The sequence below is a fragment of the Diuraphis noxia genome, unplaced genomic scaffold, assembly GCF_037042655.1.
Source record: "Diuraphis noxia isolate RWA-SAM2 unplaced genomic scaffold, SU_Dnox_SAM2 contig0004, whole genome shotgun sequence".
Taxonomy (NCBI): domain Eukaryota; kingdom Metazoa; phylum Arthropoda; class Insecta; order Hemiptera; family Aphididae; genus Diuraphis; species Diuraphis noxia.
The window spans coordinates 23418591-23441194 of NW_028301714.1; the positions used below are offsets into that span (position 1 = coordinate 23418591).

The 22604-nt window shown below is 28.0% G+C and overlaps 2 protein-coding genes across 7 annotated transcripts in view; one reads left to right on the forward strand and one right to left on the reverse strand.

Moving 5' to 3' along the window:
- The window catches only part of LOC107161789 (uncharacterized), a 375424-nt gene that overhangs the window by 257289 nt on the left and 95531 nt on the right, over positions 1-22604 (reverse strand). For all 6 annotated transcript variants that reach the window (XM_089226404.1, XM_089226401.1, XM_089226403.1 and 3 more), the window contains one exon: positions 9037-9095. The gene's annotated coding sequence lies outside the window, so the exon portion shown is untranslated. The remainder of the gene's footprint in view (positions 1-9036; positions 9096-22604) is intronic.
- On the forward strand, positions 21117-21446 carry LOC149055870 (uncharacterized). The gene has a single exon (XM_089226964.1). It carries the CDS (start codon positions 21117-21119, stop codon positions 21444-21446), a length of 330 nt encoding a protein of 109 aa, XP_089083090.1.

Here is a 22604-nt window from a genome sequence, read left to right on the forward strand (position 1 = left end):
TTTTTTTACCCATTTTCCATAATATTATTGCTGATATTGTATAGATAGTACTTTTAATAGGTACCTACACGTACTTATCAAAAAACTAGTTGAGTTGTCACCGATGTCTTTAGATCAATAAAAAAAAAAAAAAACTACAATTATATTGTAATTATAATGGGTTTTACGATCAATTATCAATTTATCATTTTCAAGAACTCTATGACTATCAACCCCTCTTAATGACACTAAATCCATCTACTCTGAGCGAAAGAAGAGATAATATGAATGATATTAAATTTTTATACGGTTTAGTTTCTAGCGTAATTGATTCACCTTGCCGCTGGTTGTCCATACTAGGTTTTCACATTCCTGGAATAACACGTTCACGAGACCCTTACTACCTAACTTCAATGACAAGAAATTATTTAGATGACGACCCTCTAAGGAAAGCTATGTCTTTTATTAACAGTCAATCAATAGTTATAATAACTTTTTCATTTAGGTTTTTGTTGAATTTTTTATTTTTTTTTACTATCATTATTAATAGAAACGAAAATATACGTGTATAATATGTATTATAATATATTTGAATTCAGGAGTTTGTAATTTGCACCACTGCAGGTAGCCAAAAATATAATTTGTAATTTGCATCAAAATGATTATTTATTTGTTCGATTATCAAATATTCAATTTTGAAATATTCGATTTTTCCTCGTTATCTTCGTAGACGTCGAGACTAGATTGATACGAATGACAATAATAATTTTAATAATAATAATAATAATACGTTAATAACATATAATTTTTTTAATTGGCCAACTTTTTTTTATATTCATAATTATACAATTGTATATAAACTTAGTACTTACATCAATATGTGTATAAGCTCAGCTATTTTATAAATAAAAACTAAGCTAAATTTATATTAGGATATAAAAACTTATAAGTTTTTACAATCGAAATACTATCGAAAAAATAATCGATTTTCATTTTGGTGCAAATTACAGTTCCTATTTCTTACTACCTGAGGATGGTGAAAATTATATATCTTTATTTTGGTGCAAATTATAAACGCATTTAAAAAAAATGGTGCAAATTAAACATTTTGTAAATATTTTGGGTCAATTTTGGTGCAAATTGACTACAGCCTTGAATTCATGAGATATTCAATTTTTTAATTATATTTAATCATGTGAATATGTTCCAAGGTATATTTATTAATATATACTAGGTGTATTGTTAAAATTCGTATGGTGTAAAACAGTAAAAAATAGGTAAAATAAATAAAATATTGTATTTCAACTATTGAAAATATTTTCTTCAATACAATATTACCTATATTATTTCTATTAACAGACGCAATATTATATGAACATTTTAACACCAACATTAAGTAAGTTTATACTGAAACAATAATGTATTTTAGTCGAATAATCAATAGATATTAATTTGCATTATAAATCATTACGTTATTTCGGTCCATAAACGTATATTTCAGTCAAAATAAATTACAGCTGCTGCTGTGTAGAGGATACACTATGATGTATGCAGTACATAAACTTAATTGAGATGGTAATTACACAATATGTAATCGGTTCATTCAGTCAAGAAATTTAATTTAATAAACAAAACTAAATGTTTATTAAATTTCCATTATTGATAGGTACCCTATAATAATATATGCATAGAGTATTCAAACTAATTGAAATATCTAAAAATTGAATATCGTCACAAATCGAAAAGAAATGAATAATGTATACTCGATACGTGCGTGACATATGCGTCATGAACATTCCAATGTTCGTCAATAATTTGAATACACTCACTTGCATCTACAACACTATTCCGTATTTATAACAAAATTAAAAAAATAAAATCAGGAAAAGCGATATCTGCTGTATATTAGGTTTCGAGTATACATAATATTTATAGTATAATATGTTCATTATGGAAGTAGGTGATTGTAGTGGATGCATTAAATTTGATTTAATGGTAAATTATAGTATAGGAATTATGATTCTGGGTGGAAACAACCATCTCTGTCAGCTTATATTTTCAACGATATTTAACTGTATATTATTTATTATTTATTTATGTAATGCTGTTAATTATTTATTATTTTATTAGTTACATGGTAAGTTGAATTAATGTTTGACAAAAAAAAAAACCACACACACCATTTACCTATAAAATAATCTAATGTTATTTTCTTGCTATTAATATTGTAGTAATAAACAATATTTTTTTAAATACATTGATATGGAATCAATACTTTTTAGCCTCTAAAATACCAACTATTATGTATTTTATCTTCTACCAGAAGCTACTCACAAAGTCGAAAAATGTAATGATTATATAATGCTCCAAAAGATGACTAATACAAAAAATAAAAACAATATAAAAAACAAATACGTCGTTGTACAACCAAATAACCAATATATTATTCATTATAATATTCAAATTCTAAAATTTAACAAATTATTTTAGAGACTGGTATGAGAAATTGTCCATTGATGTTAATCAGATCTGAAATATAATTAATCATTTTTGGTAATAATACAAATATTAACAAAATTACAATTTTTTTGGACGTAATAATAATAATAATAATTTTATACTATCGTTATTAAGATATTATATATTTTTTTTTTATGCAATAATTAAGTTAAATGAGTCATGCTTCGAACCATTTAATTTTTTGGTGACAGGTGGTATGTATTAAATCAAGAAAGGATTGTTAGAAAGCAGGTGATTTTAATAGAAAATTAGTTTATTTTATAAAAACTTATTTGGGGATGGTCATTATATTCAGGTCTTTATGGAGGGTTAGGTTACCATAGTTATTGACTATAATTGCTCTGAAGGATATTTATTGAAAGAATTGTATTATTTTTATACCAGAGGTATTAGAAACCCAAGGTTAGGTAATGACAGAAGAGTAATAAATATTATATATATTTAATATTTTTTCCCCAGTAAACATTTGTATTTAAAACAGGATACGTTATTGATGTATATTATTAAGTTTTACGTTTTTTTTTTTTTAATTTGACTAGTATATTTAAGTTTGTGCTTTTACGTTATATAAATCTAAAAGCTTCTTATATAATATAATATATAAGCAAAGACACTTTCTTTTCATAATATTGTTCGGTAATTGTCTATAAAACCTATTTACAAATGTTCTTATTCCTAATAATTATTGTTATTAACAACGATAAATCGTTACCTATTTTTGTTTTTATTTATTTCCACGTTAATTATTATTAGAAAATTGTTTTCGTATTAATTTTGATTATTGCTTTCTCTCGTGATTGTTTCTTGACACTGCCCCGAAGCCACTTCAATCTCGATATTTCTGAGAAAATTAACCTTCCATAGCGCCTTCTGTAAGTTATTATACCTCAATATTATATATTGTTGTTTCTCTTTTTTGTCAATGCAATTGTTAGCCTGCATTGTTAGGCGTTAAGTATACAGCTTGCATAAAAAAATGTTTCAATCAAAATATTTGACGGAATATCTACAGGACAACACTGTGGCGACCCATATGACATGCCATCAAAACATCAATATGATCATTGATTATTCATAATGGGAACCATGATTGGGTTAATACCTTGTCATCATACGTTATTCTATGGAAACGGTTTCTTTTTTGCATACTAGTATTTAAAAAATATTTTTGTAATTTCAAAACTTTTATGATATTATTATGTGTACATTTCAAAGAAAAGTATAACATATCATAATAGGTACTTGGGATTATTACATTGTAAATGTACTTATTATGTAGTTCAGAATTCTCTTTAAAAGTATTATTAAATACAAATATAAATGCTTAAAATCAAAAGTTGATAATATAAACAATCATATTTACATTTCCGATATATATAGTATAATGACAAGTGACAAGAGTGGAACAAATAAGGTATAAATAATATTATAAACGTGTAATGAATTTCACATGTTTTATCAAAATAAAGGTATTTATAAAATGTAAAACTATTGTAATAATTTGTGATTTTAATATCCTGCAACTATTAAAATAATAATTCTGTGTTGCCGCAGTGTCATGTATATACATAACTAAAATGGCAGCACATATGCGGAGATTAAAAAATGCTGCAGTGGCGAAATCAAAAACTTTTTCAAAATGCCGAAAATATAAAAATAAAACCATTTATTTACGGACATTAAGTCCGTATTACACGTGTTGTAAACTGGCGTCATAATATTCAAACAATTTCCATGTTTTCCGAGCATTTAAACGACGTAAAATCATTTCCGTACCGTATACTTTGAATAGTGTAGAATTACTTCAGTTTTTGTTATGTATTCGATTTTAATTCGTTAGCGTTTAATGTTTATACACCGGATAACACGGCTTTATATTGTCATTATTATTTCACTAATTTGTATAATTGTCATGAATTCAAATAAAGTTCAAACAAATCGTTATCTATGAGTTGTTGGTATTTATCTGTAAGCACAACGTTGACATTGCTGGTCTGATAAAATAGAATTGGAAAAAGTGTACATTTTTCTGTTTCGTACTTGGATAGTTATTGAATAGCAATATGATTACATACACTGGATAACACTCCTGGTTCAATAAAAAAAAAAAAATTAATTTAGACGATTTTGAAGTATTAAAAATGAAAAACCACGTGCTCAAAAAAAAAAAAAAAAACAAATGTATATATAATTTTTTTAGTTAATAATGATTAGGGTAGTACGACTAGATATACTCAATTTAATTATGCACTTTTCCGTAGATATAGTGAGTAAGTGTATAGCTTTGATGTATATTATCCATTCTGCATCAAAATTGTTAGTTTTAAATTTCCAAAGTATTTATGTCTAAAATACTCGAAAAAAACGTATTATTTTTTTTAAATTGATAAATAATAAAAAAAGTCACAATTTTAAATTATTAAAATTATTTTAACTTGTATACCTACTTGACAATGTATAAAAAAAAGTACAGAAGCATTAAAACGTTGATTGAAGGTTTTACGTCATAAAACTTCCGTGTTAAATTTAAATATCACTCGCAGTTAAGTATATAATATATAAATATATATAACAAAAATAACCAAATTTAAACAAATAATTATTTTCACCTGTAGCTAAATATTAAATCATCAAGTAAATTGTATATTTAAAAATTTAAACTGTATTTCTACGTTGGAAAGGAATGACGAACGTTCTTTTAACAAGCTAATATCGTCGTCTATAATGTCTGCAGATGGCCAGTTAAAATATAATCTATTCGTCAAAATACCTTCGCATAATATTACCCAGCTATTATATTATTATTATGATTGTTTACCCTTTATCATAACATATCATAATACAATAATCGTCAGTAAGAGTATATTATTGGTGCAGTGTAGTTCTTAACATGATCCTATTTCGGAATTGTCTGCATATAATATAAACGAACAAAAAGCACTATTATTATTCATATTAATATTTATTCGAAACACAAAATCATATAATAACGAAAATTATTTTCCCTAGAGACGTATTTTAAAACTACTCTCACCCCAATGCAATTACTACCATTACAACTACAACTACCAAGACCACTGCTGACGCTACTCTTCCACTTCTACCACGTCTATATGTATCGAAAACCCCTGCTATCTCCATAACCACTATTCCACTGCTGATGCTATACAACTACACGAATATGATATAATATTGACGTGTACGCCGCAATGTCACGCCTAATACCTGCCATACAAGATAACAATATGGTTAACGTGACATATCATATTATACTGAGTTGAAGAGAAGCTCGTTTTATTTATGTCTATTAGGCGTGGTTATTACCGTAATCTCGTTTAGCCCACATATTCTATCGTAGCAGCGCCTACTAAACGCCAAGTGTTCAACTATATAAAGAAGTGTGTGTGTGTAGATACTTATATTTATGCACAATGTACGGGTGTGCGAAGTACGTATAACAAGACGTGTGCAGTGCAGCGGAGTCGATGTGATATTTACCGCATGGAATATATTACAATATAGAAACTTTTATTGTATTTTATAGCGTCGTTCACCGAACGCCAGAAAGTCTGTTCAATATCTTTACCTAACGTAGGACTGCATATTATACTGTATGGTTATATGATTATATATATTATATGTATGGTTTATGATTTAAATATTGTGATAATGTGATATCATGTCGTGTATGCCTGTCTATTGATTCAATTAGGATTTTTCACACGTTTGATATAACAGTAATCTTTATGTATAAACTATGATCACAGGTCTTGATTGGAGGATTGAAAATTTTATCGCGTAGGCACACGCACAAAATATATAAAGTTTACAATTTGGTTGGAATAGAGGCTTTGGTTTGGTCCGATAAATAGTAAAAATAGCAAGAACTTACAAAAAATGTGTTCACTTCAATCGTTTTAATAGCACTATATTGTTATTATTTTCTTATTAGATTAAATAGGTGTACATATAGGTGCACAATTTGTTGGCACAAATAAACAATGGAGTTAATATTGTAAAGATAATTTTAATATCTATAAAATATTAATGACTAGAAAAAAATATTCAATTAGGTCTAGTACAGGTTTATAAAATAATGAATATATATATATATTATATTATATATTATAATATATATCATAAAATATTATTAATAATATGTAACGCTATGAAATGTTGACAAGTACCATGAATGCTGACAGCGGTGTCAATATATTGATTTGGTAAACATATTATTATAACAAAATACGAATATTAATCGTGTAAAATTAATTTTTTATGATTTCAATTTGTACGTATTTTCATAACTTTTCGAAATACTTTTTTGATTGAGCTTACTGCGCTTTTAGAGTGACCCGATGACCCTGCTCCGTTTAGTGCGTGTAGCCATTTGGAATTAATGCAGAAATCATTCTACAAATACACGCCACCCAATAAACGTAGGTATAATATTATTTATTATATATATTATGAAAAAATATACTCATCAATATAGTTTACTGTAATATCGATTAATTTATTTCGATGAGGGTATATAATAAATAATAATACGCGTATGTATAGCATGAAACGTATTCTAACGTTTGTATACAAATGTATGATATTATATTGTAATAACAGGAGGGAAATAAAAAAAAGATACCAATCAATCCTTTTATTTATTTTTCAATAGCACGGCGTTACTCTTAGAGCAAGATCATTAAAACTATTTTAAATTACTCATCATTGTATGTTGTAAAAACTAAAAAAGAAATTTTTAAATATTTGCAGGACTCTTTTAAAAATAGACATGGACGATTTATTTAGTTGGGAATAGAAACAAAAAGAGATTAATATTCACCGTAATGAGAACGTTATTATCAAATATTTTAATCATTTGTTTGTTATTGATACTGGCATATAGTTACAATAGTCACAATATTTCGTGGAACACCTATCTCCTTGATTTGAACAAATTTAATAATAATATTCGTGATATGTATTGAAATGTGTATTTCGATTTTATGGTAGTATATTTTTCTCTTGCTGACGACAGTAGATTTTGACGGGTACGTATAAATAATATCAGAATAATTTGTACTCTTTCCAGATCAAACATTTTATTATTATTATTCCACATTTATTTATTTATATTTACTCGACGAGGGCACACAGTAAATAAAAAATGGATCCCGATCTTCCTCCGAACACATGGATGTAATAAATTTTTCTGAACTCCCCACTGGCATTATTTTTTTCTCCATTTATTCTCCCATCCCATTCTTATTCTAAATAAACACCGGTCGTACCTACCACTACTGCTACTACTGCCATTGCTACCATACTACTTACTCTGATTTTCAATTATGCCCTCTATATCGATCGGCCGTTTTCGAACGTCGATGTGAGAAAAAAAAAACTGCAACAATAGTGTATATAAATTCGATTGCGATTATATCTACAAGTCGTTTATTAAACGCTTCAGAGTTTCTATACGCAATGTGCAGTTCACCATTTAGACACCTGCAGTTAGCATAATATAATATGTATAAAATATTGTTATCTATTTGAGTCTAACACTATATTCTAACGTTCTAACCGTTATAATGCCCCTGAAGCAACGTAATCAAAGCATTTAAAAGAAATTATTAAAAAAAGAAACGTTTGATATAAAACACAAACGTATTATAATATGTTCAATAATACCTACCTACTTTTTATATTTACCAATAATCCCAATGAATCATATGTTTTACGCACTTATTTATTCTGTATAAATTTTTTTTATTTACATTTATACCTTCGGCAACACGGACCATTGAGCTTTTTGTATATACCTATTACTCCATGAAAACAATAAATGTAAATGAGTAATATTCACCACATATAAAATTAAAATGTATAGGAGACAGTTTTATAAATTCAATCGGTATTTTCACTGAGGAGATTATGACGACGTTATAAGTATACTGGTCGGAATATGTATATTATGTTTACTTAATAAAATGTAAATATTTTGTAGATTATTCACCATTGGTTTTCATTTTATTTTGAAACATTTGTAAGAATATGGAATATATTAATTGATAGTTATTCAAAATAAACATTTATTTTTATATTATTAACATTTAATATATTATTTTAAAATTCTATTAGATACATCATTTAAATTTTTGATATTCTTATAATATCTCTATTCTCTACCAGCAATTCAATGTGCCATTAACTCCATAATAATAATTAATTTTATATCGAGTTAGGTAATTTTATAAACGAATCATGCAGTGCTCTTTAAATAGGTGACTATTAAAATAATAACTTATACGTTCTCGCTTTGATATTATTAATAATATTAAGAAAAAACAACGCATTGCTATTTATTTATATATTAAATAGAAATAATATATAGAATAAAGAAACAAATATTCTATCGTACAATAGAGCCTGCTAAAAAATCGTCATAAATAAAATTAAAAACTAAAGTAAACTTTTACCTTTGTTTTAGTTAAATGATAATTAAAAAACAAAATACAATGAAAATAATAATTCCACACTTACGGTTCAAAATAATGATGCTGTCATATCAATTAATCTAAATCCTTTTCTTAAAAGTTCATCTGAAACAATTAAAAATGAAAAATTAATAACTATAGAATTTTATTTTTTATACCTTTAACTTAAAATATCTATAAAAAAAATACATCATAAAACAAAAGTATTGTACAATATAGAAAATATCGTTCAACCAGTTAAAATTAATAGCTAAATATTATTTCTCGTGTAAAAAGATAATTATTTTTTGATGTACAAAATATAAAATTATTTTTGTTGGCAATTTTCAATATAATATTACTAGAGGTTTAATTTTAAACTACCAGCCACTAGAGCATAAGTTTTCAAAAAGTATTTGTTCCGCTTTTAGTTATAAAATTAGTTTTAATTGATGATTTCTTTGAAAATGTGAAATCAAAAATAAGCTTTTGTCTTAGTTAAATGTTGCGTTCAACAATTTTTTTCTGAGTATGTTAATTAACCACTTTTTATACATTTCTAGTATCAATCTAATAATTGAATAAGTTTTGTTATTAATTATTATTATATCAAGTTCAGATGACGGTTAAGTTCTTGTAAAACTTTGGCAGTTTTGGAATTTGTTTTTGTATCTAAACACAGAATGTTGAATACACCTCAATCATTGATTTAGTATTCCATATTTCATACACCAGAGTTTTGAAAACACATGATGTATGTACAGTGTGTACCTATTTTTAATTAAAACCATAATTTAAAACAAGGATACTATCAAATCATAATTAAATTTTTAAAAGGATACTTGTATAATATGCACTGAATGCAAAAAATCAGTGTACCTAACACTTAAAACAGATATTTATGTCACAGATTTTTCACCGTGTTTATGGTACAAATTCCACACTTCTTATGGTATTTTTAGATTCAGAGCGGAGCGAGGAATGTATTGATTTTACCATGATGTGTGGTTTTATATTTATTATTATTAAAAAAAAATTTTTTTTCGTCTGTCATCATGTTTTGGGGCAGTAAAAGTGCTTCAATTTTCGACTTCAGTACCACGCTCGATCAGAAAATGAATCTAGTTGGTACTTTGGAGATTCAAAAGTAAAATTATCAATAAATTCCTAAATAATCGGGATAAACAAACTAAAAATTAAGGGAAAAACGGAAAATTTTACGCAAAACCAGTTTTCGACAAAATCGATTTTGGTTCTTGATGTAACAAATAACCACAGATACTGAGATACATGAAATTTTCACCAAATGTTTATATAAGTATATTCTATCCATCACCTAACCATTTCAACAAATTTTAACTTAAGTTGGCATAAGCAATTTTCGAGCATTATTATATTTTTTTTAAATTAATATCGATAAAAATTTATTTGTTGAGTAGAAAATCTTAAAAATTTAATACAAGGCTTCTAATATATTGTTATTTTAGCAGTTGAAAAATAAAATATTCATTGTCAAATTATTTTTTTATAAGCATTCAAAATTTGAATTTTGACAAAATACGTAAAAATCACAAAAATTTGCAAATTATTTTAAGCTAGAAATTCCTAGGAAAATCCTAACTATCCTTTATCGAATAATTGAATTTTAAAATATTTTAAGTCTGTATTGATTAAAGCTACTTTTATTTTGAACACACCTTAAATATGCGTGGCAGGTACCAACAAAAAAAAATTATTAATATTATTTCTATTTTTTAGTGATCCAGCTATAAAATTAGAATTGTTTGCATTCAAATGAATGTATTATTTTTTCCAAGTTAATAAATATAGTGGTTTTTATTTAATCTTTTGTATAATTACAAAGGTTTAATATTTATCAGATTATAATATCTCAGAAGAGTGGTCGTAATATTATATAATATTTAAATGGGTGAAGGTTTGAGGTTGTATGCGCGTATTATATCATCTCGTGTGTACTATGCCATTTAAAAGTTCATTCTAATATATTATTATACCATATTAGTATGCGGTTATGCTTTTATAATAATTGTTGTAGAACAAGTTGCACTCGAATAGATTTCAATGCACCTGTCCTAACTTTATCTCTGAGAGAACCAGTGTTGTAGATTACTTGAGCAAAGTTATTTGAATAAAAATATTCAAACACTTCTTAAGTATTTACTCAATGTGTATTTTAATTACTTAAAAAAAAAAAATGCATCAACATACTATTTTAAAAACTCCATCAAAATATCTGTACTTAAAATAAAATATTTATTTTAAAATACTTTAATAATTCTTTTGTTTATAAATTTTCTATCTTAGATTCGACTAAATACTCGCATCACACAAATAAAAATTTAGAATAATATGTATAGTACATTTTAAAATAATATACATTTTACTGTGAAATACACTCAACTGAAAATCAAATACTTCAACGAAATTAATCGTTAAGTTTTTTTTATTTCCGTCATATCATTTAGCGTAAAATAAATGTTCTATACCTATACAATTACCTTAATACATTAAAATGTGTTCAGCTAATTTAACAGAAAAACATATTCTATTAAACAATTGAAAGTATTTAAATATTTTTTAAAGCGTTTGTATTATACTCGTGTATTCTTTGACAAATATTCAAATATGTATTTTAAATTCTTTTTTAAATGAGTATCTTTGAATATAATTGATTAAATATATACGTATAAAAAGTTATTTTTTACAAAAACGCATTCCTATTTTAAACAAATAAAATTTAAAATAACGAAAATAATAATAAAAATAACGTGAAAAATATTATACCAACCGAAAACAGCTATTGTGTTCAGATTAAAAATACTTTTTGATCAAGCGTTTGGATCAAAATAAATGATACAACATGATTAAATAAATTATACACGCATCACATTGAACATTGAAACAAAAACGTTTTTGCTCGACGACTTTTACTTCATTATTTCTCGAACTGTAACATTTGCCGTTATTTGATTCAAACGACTTACTAGTAACTATATGTTGCTTAGAACAAACTTTCTGACTTTTAAACGATTTGTCGGTGGACGTGCAAAGCTCGGTCGGCTTTACTGCAGAAGACGTAGAAACAATCAGGCGGAGCGTCAATTTCTATTGAACAACAACAACTCGTCACAATTTGCACATTATTTGATCGGCAATGCATAGATACACAAGTTTACGCCATGGCGCTGTTAATTGCTTTTACAATTAAGCGCCGCAAACAGAGTTTAAATTAAAACGCACCGCTTTTAAAATAACATAAGCTATATGTATAATATATAACCACGAGTATCCACCAACCTGTATTGTTCTGCACCAGTGCGACGGCGTTGGAAATAATAAACTGCAATGTTAATACCTCATACCTGGTAGCATCGCATGGCGGTACCGCGTTTCGTGACCGGATTTCGATAGACCGATGGTGAGGAAAAAATATTCCAATCACACCATTGTGAACTTTATTTTTGACTGTGTCAATGCGATTATCGAAAATTGTTCTCAGTCTCGCTTTGCAACCCTTCTAAAGTCATCAGTATCCGCGATTACCCATTCCCACGGCACACTCGAAAATTAAATATATAATAAACACTAGTGATAACTCATAGGTACCTATTATATATGTATATATATCATCATCTCGAGACAAACACGAAGCGTATACGTATTTTATAGTATCATTATTTTCGTTACTGGTTACCTTAATATTTAGATATATTAAATACGCCACGGTCACCGAGAAAATTGAGTGACATATTATTGTATACAGGTGATTCTTTTATTAAACAACACTTATATGGTGTTTGTGTGTAAATACCACCTAACATACACCTATAACACACAGCCCAACTTTGGGAGGCTATATCTTGTAAACGGATTAACGAAAAATGAAAATTTAAACATGAAAATTCAATGAAAAAATAGCCTTTTTAGTTTATGAAATTTTAAGTAGAGGTTGTCATTTAAAAATCAAAAGTTGATAATGGTTTACCTGGTAAATATAAGGGTGAAAATATTTAAAAAAATATACAGGGTGATTTTTTTATCCTGAACCACTCATTATTTCAAAAAGTATCAATGTTTTTAAAAATATTTTTTTACAAAGTTTCATGTTAAAAAAACAACGTTTTTACTAAAAAATTATGTTAAATCGAATTTTGGACGAGTAGTTTATGAGTTATAAGCATTTAAAGTTTAGATTGGCGGAGTGGAGTGGTTATGAGAAACGGAGAAATGTTTGTCCACTACTCCGCTTGTCTAAACTTAAAATACTTATAACTCATAATCTACTCGTCCAAAACTCGATTTTTACATATCAAAATACTTAGAAAAATATTCTGCTTTGGAATATGAAATTAAAACTCTAGGTTGTCATTCAGAAAAGTAAAAAACTTAAAAAAATATAAGGATAAAAATATTAAAAAACATATTTTTTTTAATAAAAACGTTGTTTTTTTAACAACATGAAACTTTGTAAAAAAATATTTTCAAAACATAGATACTTTTTGAAATAATGAGTGGTTCTTGATAAAAAAATCACCCTGAATTTTTCTAGAACAAATGGATCTACAATTTTGAAAAAAAAAATTTGAAAAAAGTCAAGAGTTTTTGAAATAATGAATGTTGTATGATAAAAGAATCACCCTGTATACTATTAGATTTTTGAAGAACTTTCTAATGTTTATTAAATATAAAAGTTATAAGGAGAAGCAATTTTATCACATGGCGGCTCATAGAGGAATTTCAGTTCCAAAGTCCTGCTGCGATCTACTAACTAGTGTGATATCCAAGGAGATCATAATAAGCAATGATTGCATCGTGGGATAATCGTGAAGCAGTCGATAGAAAAAAAAAAAAAAAAATTATGAATCTAAAAAAATCAGCATTGGAATCTTATTTCTATTAAGCAAGTAAGTGGTAAAAATGCAGACTCTACGAATGATGTTATAACCTGAATACTCGTGAATTGGAAGAACTAACGTGCAATTAAATGCCTTAACAGCTTTTTAAAGTTTTAAATCAAAAGCTGTCCTCGCTGTAAAACCAGGTACTTTAACAGCTTTGTTCTGGTATTGTTATTTATATACACTGTAATTCCGGCGAGGATCGTGATATTATTGTACTATTTATTTTATCGCCGCGAATTCCGCAATTCATCAATACGAGGTAGTCTCGCTTGGCGAACGACTGAGCCAATAGTACAATCGAAAACGATTTAATTTTCAACTTACACACATATTATAGTATAATGGTTACTTGTATATCTGAATAGGCGGATACATATTACAACGCATTGCTCGTATGTATTGGATAGTTCAATAATTGTTTCGCGATGACGACGTGTTATCGCATTGCAGAAAATACACAGACATCACATAACATACAATATGTAGTTATAATATAATTATAGACAGGCAATTCACATATAATTTTGAGCCCCTGTAGTATTAAATAATTTTGCAGGCTCTATAGAAAACTTCCAATAAAATGCGAACCATTTTAAACGATACGGTTATCCAATGTACACAATTCCTAGGTAATTATAGGATAACCCACAACTTAAAATAACAAAATAACTTATTATACAATACCTAATATAGTATGTATCATAAAATATTATTTGATACATCATTGGTGTTCCTATCAAAATTTGAAGTAAAACAAATTAATTTAAACGGACCCCTTTACTCCAAGTACAACCATCCTCTCTCCCATTGGAGGGGGGCTGATAACAGGTATCAATTAGTTTCACACTGTTATTTTTTTGAACAGTACGTGATTATTGTTCTCTATTATAGCCACATCATCATAATAATATTGTGCTATGTTTGTTTTTATAAAAACGAATCGTTCAATTACAGGTTGGCGTGTTTGTGCAACGTAAAAAAATTACGTCAGCTATTGCTCGTTGACATTTCACACGTGTGTCATATTATTTAATACACAGTAAAAGGTTCGTTTGCCGATCAGTTAGATTTTTGTTCTCCAGCAAAAAAACGTTATATTAATATATTATTTATTTCATCGCCGCGAATTCCGAAATCCATCAAGACAAGGTATAACTGCGGATTACTGACCCGTACAATTGAAAACGATTTAATTCTCAGCTGACACTATCCTGTAAAGTTCTTTAAATAGGTGACCTATTCAGGTAGATACAATGTCATAATATTATAGAAAACTAATCGCGTGAAATGGATCCAGTCAGTGTTAGAATTGGAAAAATAAAAGAATGGGGACTCTTGAACTTGAAAAAAAAGGGTTTGGTACTCCTCCACACTCCCAACCATCAACATAATAAATCAATAGATAATTGAAATATACTTGTAACATTTATAATAATAGGGAAATTAATCGTACATATTGATAATAATAAATAAATAAAATACTTTGACAACGTTATAATATATATATATATATACATCATATATACTAAATTTTATTTTAATATGTTGTTGAAAATAGAAAGTATAAGTACAACTTTATGAAATAATAATTACAAAATTACACTATTATTTTAACAAAATATAACGTTCCGTCCTATACCATTAGAAATAAAGATGCTCTCAAAATATAAGAAAATTGATGAATGGCTCCATCCTCATATGTCCTCCCCACCATAATCAATTCGAACACTGATTGTAGTTTAATAATTATCGCAATAATAATATATAATGTTATAACTCAACAATGTTATAATATTATATGAATTCTTTTCGCAATCTTTTTTTTTCTTTTCGCGTGGTCTGTAGATGATTACAATATGTCATTGTAATACTTAATATTATATAGAGTTAAATTTTTGTTTTTATCAAAACGACTCATTCGATGTACCTACTACCTACGCGCAGTTTACGCATCATGCGTGGAAGTTCACACACGTTGGCATACGTTTATATTGTGGGTATGATATTATTATTACCGTCAGTTATTCGCCCGTCAACGTTTCACGTGACTTTCGCAATAATAATAATAATATATTCTGTTCTGTGCAATATATGGATTGTTTTCATATAGTCTACCGATCAGTCGGCTGTTTGTTCGCTTGTCACGGCCTGTGATGACGAGAAGAGCATTAAAACTTTTAAGTACTGACGTCACAACACCACGGCGCCCGACCAGCACAAATCGTTACGACGTTCCGGTTTTGTAGTTCACGTTAAGCACTACATAATTTCACAAAACATGTACATTATATTTACGGTATATGTGTGCGCGCTCACGTATAGAGCGTTCATTAATCCAACATTTTAACAAGTCTTGTACGCGTCACAGAGTACAGACTCCCGCATAATATTCCTTGGCACTGATTTAACCACCACACAAATGCGTCACGTGATCACGTCATAATTTCTGAACCATCGTTATTATTATACAGTTAACTACTAATCACGAGCTACTATATTTTAGAGTCGTGAAATTTCCATTCGAATTTCTATTCTCTGATGCCTGTTGCAATGTCTTAAATTACTGCACCAGTTACCAACTCCGATGTATAACGTAGTATTTCATCATTATGCGTCATTATTTGCAATGATTTTTCAAAGCAAGCCCTGTTTTTACAAAAATGAAAAACTCTTAAATATTAATAATGCTAATCAGAATAGACGCACCCATTACCTCCAAACCATCTACAACCAATAATACCAACGAATATTTGATCTTTTAAACATTGATTAGATGAGTGAGAAGATGCCATGCTCGTTACATAACTAATTATAGTAGTATGATAGATCGACATTATTTTTGAAAATTTAGATTCTGAACGAAGTGATGAATGTATTGATTTTACAATGATGTGTGTTTTTTTTTTGTGTGTCTGTGTACAGCATAACTAGTCGAAATAATGCTTCAATTTCAAACTTTGGGGGTGGTTTCCGATGTAAAATTAAAATATCATTGGTGCATTATAGAGCTCAAAAGTAAACATTTTCCAACAGTTTTCAAAAAAGTCGAGAAAAACTACAACAAAAAATGATAGAAAAACGGGAATTTTTACGCAAAATCAGTTTTCGACGAAATCGATTTTTTTATATGGTTGTAATTCAAAAACTAATCACTATAAATACTTGAAATTTTCACCAAATATTTATGTTAGTATTATCTATATACAGTTTAATTTTCAAAAATTTTTGACTTTTTTTGACTTATTTATAGACAACTGAAATTTTCGATTTTTATGAGAATTTTTTTTTTGAAGTGTCTGTAAAAAAATGTTGGATGACCAAAAAATCTTGAAAACTTAATATAATAAGGTTCATTATGAATTGTTCTTATTGTAGCTAAAAAAAATTAAAAATCGTTAATCACAATTTTTTTTATAAGCGTTTATAGTTCAAATTTTTACGAAATCTGTCGAAAACGTTAAAATTTGCAAGTAATTTTGAAGTTGAAAAATCATTAAATGTTTTGTGTTTATAACTAAGGATTAAAAATACAACACTAAGTTTTCGGTAAGTTTCCTTCAAGTAGCTATAGAGAAAACTCGAAGCATCATTATAGGAAAAATTTTAAGTGCGTTTGAATTTTAAATTTTTACAGCGTAACGATAACGATTTATCCTGAAACAATTTTAAATATTTGTTATTATTCAAAAAGTATAAGTCGTAGATACTTGAAAACTTTATCAGTTATTTAGATTGGCGTTTCCTTTAAATGATTTAATTTTCAAAATATTTTGACTTTTTCGAGATATTTATAGACAACTGACATTTTCAATTTGTCTGAAAAATTTTCACTATTTTTATACAGGAAAACTCCTAAATACCGGATACTCTAAATAACGGACACTTGTATGGCAATTAATTTTAATTTTTATCGTAAATATAGAATAATCGTGGAATCCTTTATTAAATATATCTATCTATCTATATTATAGTTTTTAGTTTATCATATCTAATCATTATTATCACGTCGATGAAAACATTTTTCTAGTTTATATTCTGTGAAGTATCTTACTCATATTTAGTTGTGTTTGTGATTTAATTACATATGAACGTATTCATAAAGTATTGTCTCCAACGCAGTTTAATTAGAAAATGCCTTGATACACGAAATTACTGTGCATCAATAAGATCTAAATAGCTTAGTTACCTGATTTTTTCATATAATTTTAAATAATAATATGTACAGTATTAATATTTGAAATAAAATAATAGAAATATAGAAATATTATTGATTGTAAATTTATAAATATATATTAATAAATAATACATTAAGTAAATTTATAAAGAAAAGAAAATATATATTTACAATATGTTTGATTCTTTATAGATTTTATATTTTTGTGTGGTCAACGTAAAGTTAAACCTATAACATATTTTCTTCCTGGTTAAATTCCATCAATTAGTATTATACTAACTTTTATCACCTTATTTTAACAATTAAACATAATAATTTTATTTTAATGTTAATTATTATAACTTTTTATTGAGTTAAGGCTTAATATCTATATCCATTAAGCTGAAGGTTATTTTTAGTAAGTTTTCTAAGAAATTTAGAACACATATGTGGCGAGGATTTTTCACTGAAACCTGGTGATACTCCATCCAGGAACTAGAATGATGCTTAATCTCAAAACACGTTTTATGCCTGAGGCCATCTACTGCACCACACAAGGCTATTTATTATCATTATATTGTTTTTGTTTTAAAAATATGCGAGGTTGTATGATCTCTAATATACGTAATAGTATATTATACTTATCGGAGTAAATAATAATAATTAAAATGATTAAATTATGCTGATAATATAATAATTTAATATATAGTAGAAATATGATAATAATAAAATATACTATATTATATTTATAACTTTAATTGATAGGTGATCATTGATGTAATTTATATTTCCTACATATAAATTATAAATTATAAAACAAGTGTTTTTTCCCATGTGTGTTTATCATCATAAATTAACATTTTTTTATACACGCTCCGTTAGCATTTGGGTAAAATGCTTTTTTTATAATATAGGTAGTTTAATCATTGTATGCAAATATATTTCAACCCAGTTTATCAAAAATTAATTATTCCATGCAGTAGTTATGCTATGTATTTTAGTAAAATATATCAATTTGTGACTTGACATTCTTTTTTTTTAAATGTCTTTAAATAACTTGTGCCAAAGAATATCAAATTAAAAAGTCTCGAAAGTCGTCAAGTGATTTTCAAACTCACGAACCTAACCTGTGTATCTATACATACATCACTGCGTGTCTATCTATGGATATTGTAATATAACGGAACATAATATTACAATAATTTACTATGAAGGTTCTTTTACCAAAAAGTTAATATTTCTAAATTTCATTGCACAGGGAAAAACATCGATCCTATGTGAATTTTTGTGTAGTCATTCAAACATATTACTTTTTCGAGCGTATAATAAAGTTCCAAAACAAGTGCTGCGTTTCAAAAAAAATTTCTTAATTAATATTATATACGAGGGTGGAAACTCAAAATTTGAAAAAAATGTCACCAAGTGCCTTTTAATCAAACAGCGTGAAGATGAGTTGCGAATATTATAGGAGAAAAAACTTAAACGGAATTAAAACAATTCTTCGTCATTTCGACTCAACAACGGCGACCACTTCACCAATGCTCTAGCCTTGAAAGGGACTCAAGTCATGCCAGAGTAATTTCAGTCATATCGTTTTTTCTTTCTTTCCAACTCCACTCTGTTTTATTGGCAAAACCCATCGTCCTCATAAGATGTGCTCTATTATTATTCTTTCACATCGCCATCAGCGCTGTTTGCCCGTCGACGTTTATAATATTTCATCATGTACACTCGACGACCTACCATTTAATGTAATAGAATGTTGTTTCGGAACACCGCAGGAGTATGATTGCGCCTGCTGCTCAATCGTCGGCACTAAAGCTGCGCAGCAAGAAGCGCACGAGTCCTGAGGTTAACCGCAAATAAACTACACGCGCTCGGCGGCAGACGTCTTTGTAGCGACGGCGGCGGTTGCAGTGACGACGGCATCAGTGGCGACGACCGCAACCGCGATACCATATTATTATTATATTATACTTAAACCTACATTCATGTTTGGTTTACCCGTGGTATAAAATATGTATTATATATATATATATGTGTGTGTGTGTGTGTGTATTATTATAATAATACAATATTATAGAACATACCTACGCGTGACAGTGTCGGAGCGATGAGTTTCATACCGTGCATAAAAAAAACATGATGAAAAAAAATTGAAAAAACTTATTATCCCACACACCGTACTCACAGTCTCGTACATAACATAGACTTTGCGGGGTAATTAAAACCCCGGCAGTTCATTACAAGCACCCCTGACACCTGGGAAACCCTACGCGGAAACATTCCCATGCCGCGCTGTTGTGCTATACTATTATATTTATTCATTGCGTTATATCATAATACATTATATCGTGTTAAATTATCATTATTCTCGTGGCGTTCTCATGTAATCTTTTTTTCTAATTTCACTCCCCGACGACCGGAGGGGAGATAAATTATACGGAGTGCACCTAGAAAGCGTCAACGAAGCCGTGGCTTGGGAGTCCATCCAAAACGCGAAGACCGCCTTCGTACAGCGCTGTATATGGTAATAATAATATTATTATTATGTTCCAAGGTATACGTGGGCTAAAATAACACAACTATTAAAACATCGATATTTTAATAACAGTGGTCATGAGCAGAGCAGAGCAGAGTTGAAATGTTTGTCATGTTTCATTGTGGTACATATAAGGTATATTATGTTATGATGCGGTGCGATCCCTTATTAATTACACTAATATTATAAAGAGGAAAGATTTGATTATTTTTTGGTATTGAATAACAACTGGAGCAATTTGAAAAATTATTTTACCATAGAATCCGACATTATTTCTGATGAACATAGGGCCGCTACTTTTTACAGCGGAAAATAGGACAACGGGTAGTATGGAATCAAAGGTATTAATTTTCCACAAAATTTCTAAAACTTGGAGAAAGAATTTCTCCCACTCTAAATTTAAGCTAAAATTGTGATTCCTTTTAAATGAGTTACTAGGACAGATATTTCATAATTTATATAATTTAATAGATGCAGTTTACCCTAACTTGAAGAATTTGCACGAAAAGGACTTTCATTAGTTGGTTTCGATGGCAATAGTATCAACTAGAAATGATACTATCAACGAAATAGACAATCTGATTTTACAAAAAGTTCCTGGCCAAACAAAAAATTACAAATCGATCAATACCATCATGAACATCGAAGACGCAGTCCATTATCCACAGGAATTTTTTAACTCACTAAATCCTTCTGGACTACCACCACACGAATCGATGTTAAAAATTGGAATTCCAATTATGCATTTGAGAAATTTAAGTCCTCCGAGTTTGTGCAATGGAACAAGAATGCTTATTAAAGAATTAAAGGACAATTTAATTGCAGCGACCATTATAGCGGCCAGGCAGCTGATCATCTAACTCATATTCCGAGAAAAACGATGATTTCAACTGACATGCCGATCCCGTTTAAACGACTTCAATTTCCTTTGAAAATATCTTTCGCGTTGACTAATAACAAGTCCCAAGATCAAAACTTCGAATTAGTAGGGATCGAAAAGACCCTTACGAAAGGAATGTTTTACTCATGACCAACTGTATGTGGGCCTATCACAATTTGGATCTGCTGATAATCAATTTCACAAAATAAAACAACATAACATATCATTTACAAAGAAGCTCAAACCACATTAATTTAATGATATATGATTCAATTTTATTTTATTTTTAATATGATTTAATGACATATGATATATGATTCAAATTTTACGCGAAAGAAGTTGCGGGTGGATGTAACTTTGTGATAATATTTGCACCATTGTTCTGTACATACACACATATAATAATATTATAACTAATATATAAAAATGTAGTATCACTGTGTTTGTAATTGAACAAAATGTTGAGATTTACTCGTATGATAAAAATGTTTGTTAATAAATGGTTGCCGTAGGTTAAAAATGATAGCTATTGAGAAATAATTAGTAGCAATTAGAATTACTCTGAGTTAAATTAGTGTATAGATATACTACTTGATATACTATCGTACATTTTTAAGGGAAACGAAGTGCACGGGGTCAGCTAGTTTTTATAAATGTATTTCTTTTTAATTAATTAAAATTCTAAACTTCAAACTGTTTTTAGTTACAATATTAAAAATTTCATTTTATTTACACAGTGAAAACAAGATTATTTACAGATAAAATATAGAAAAAATCTTTTTCGTCAAATTTGTATTACTATAGCTTCATTAAAGTTTAAAAAAATGTGAATATTTTAGATAGTTGGATGTATAATAAGTTGTCCAAATAAACATTTGATGTGACCTTGTTCTCCGGATTTCAAATCGATTATTCTGATATACACAGAAGTTGAGGGTTGTGCATCTTATAATCTATATATAACCACGATCCCGGATACCATGCGTGTCTCAAAACTCTTGTGAAATCTTTCATCTGTACCTACTTAAAAAAACCAGACCTTAAACTTATTTTCTCCGTAAAGTGTCGCAGGACAAATCAACAACACGTTAAGATATGTTTATATGATTAATTATATAATCAACCTGGAAAGTCAAGA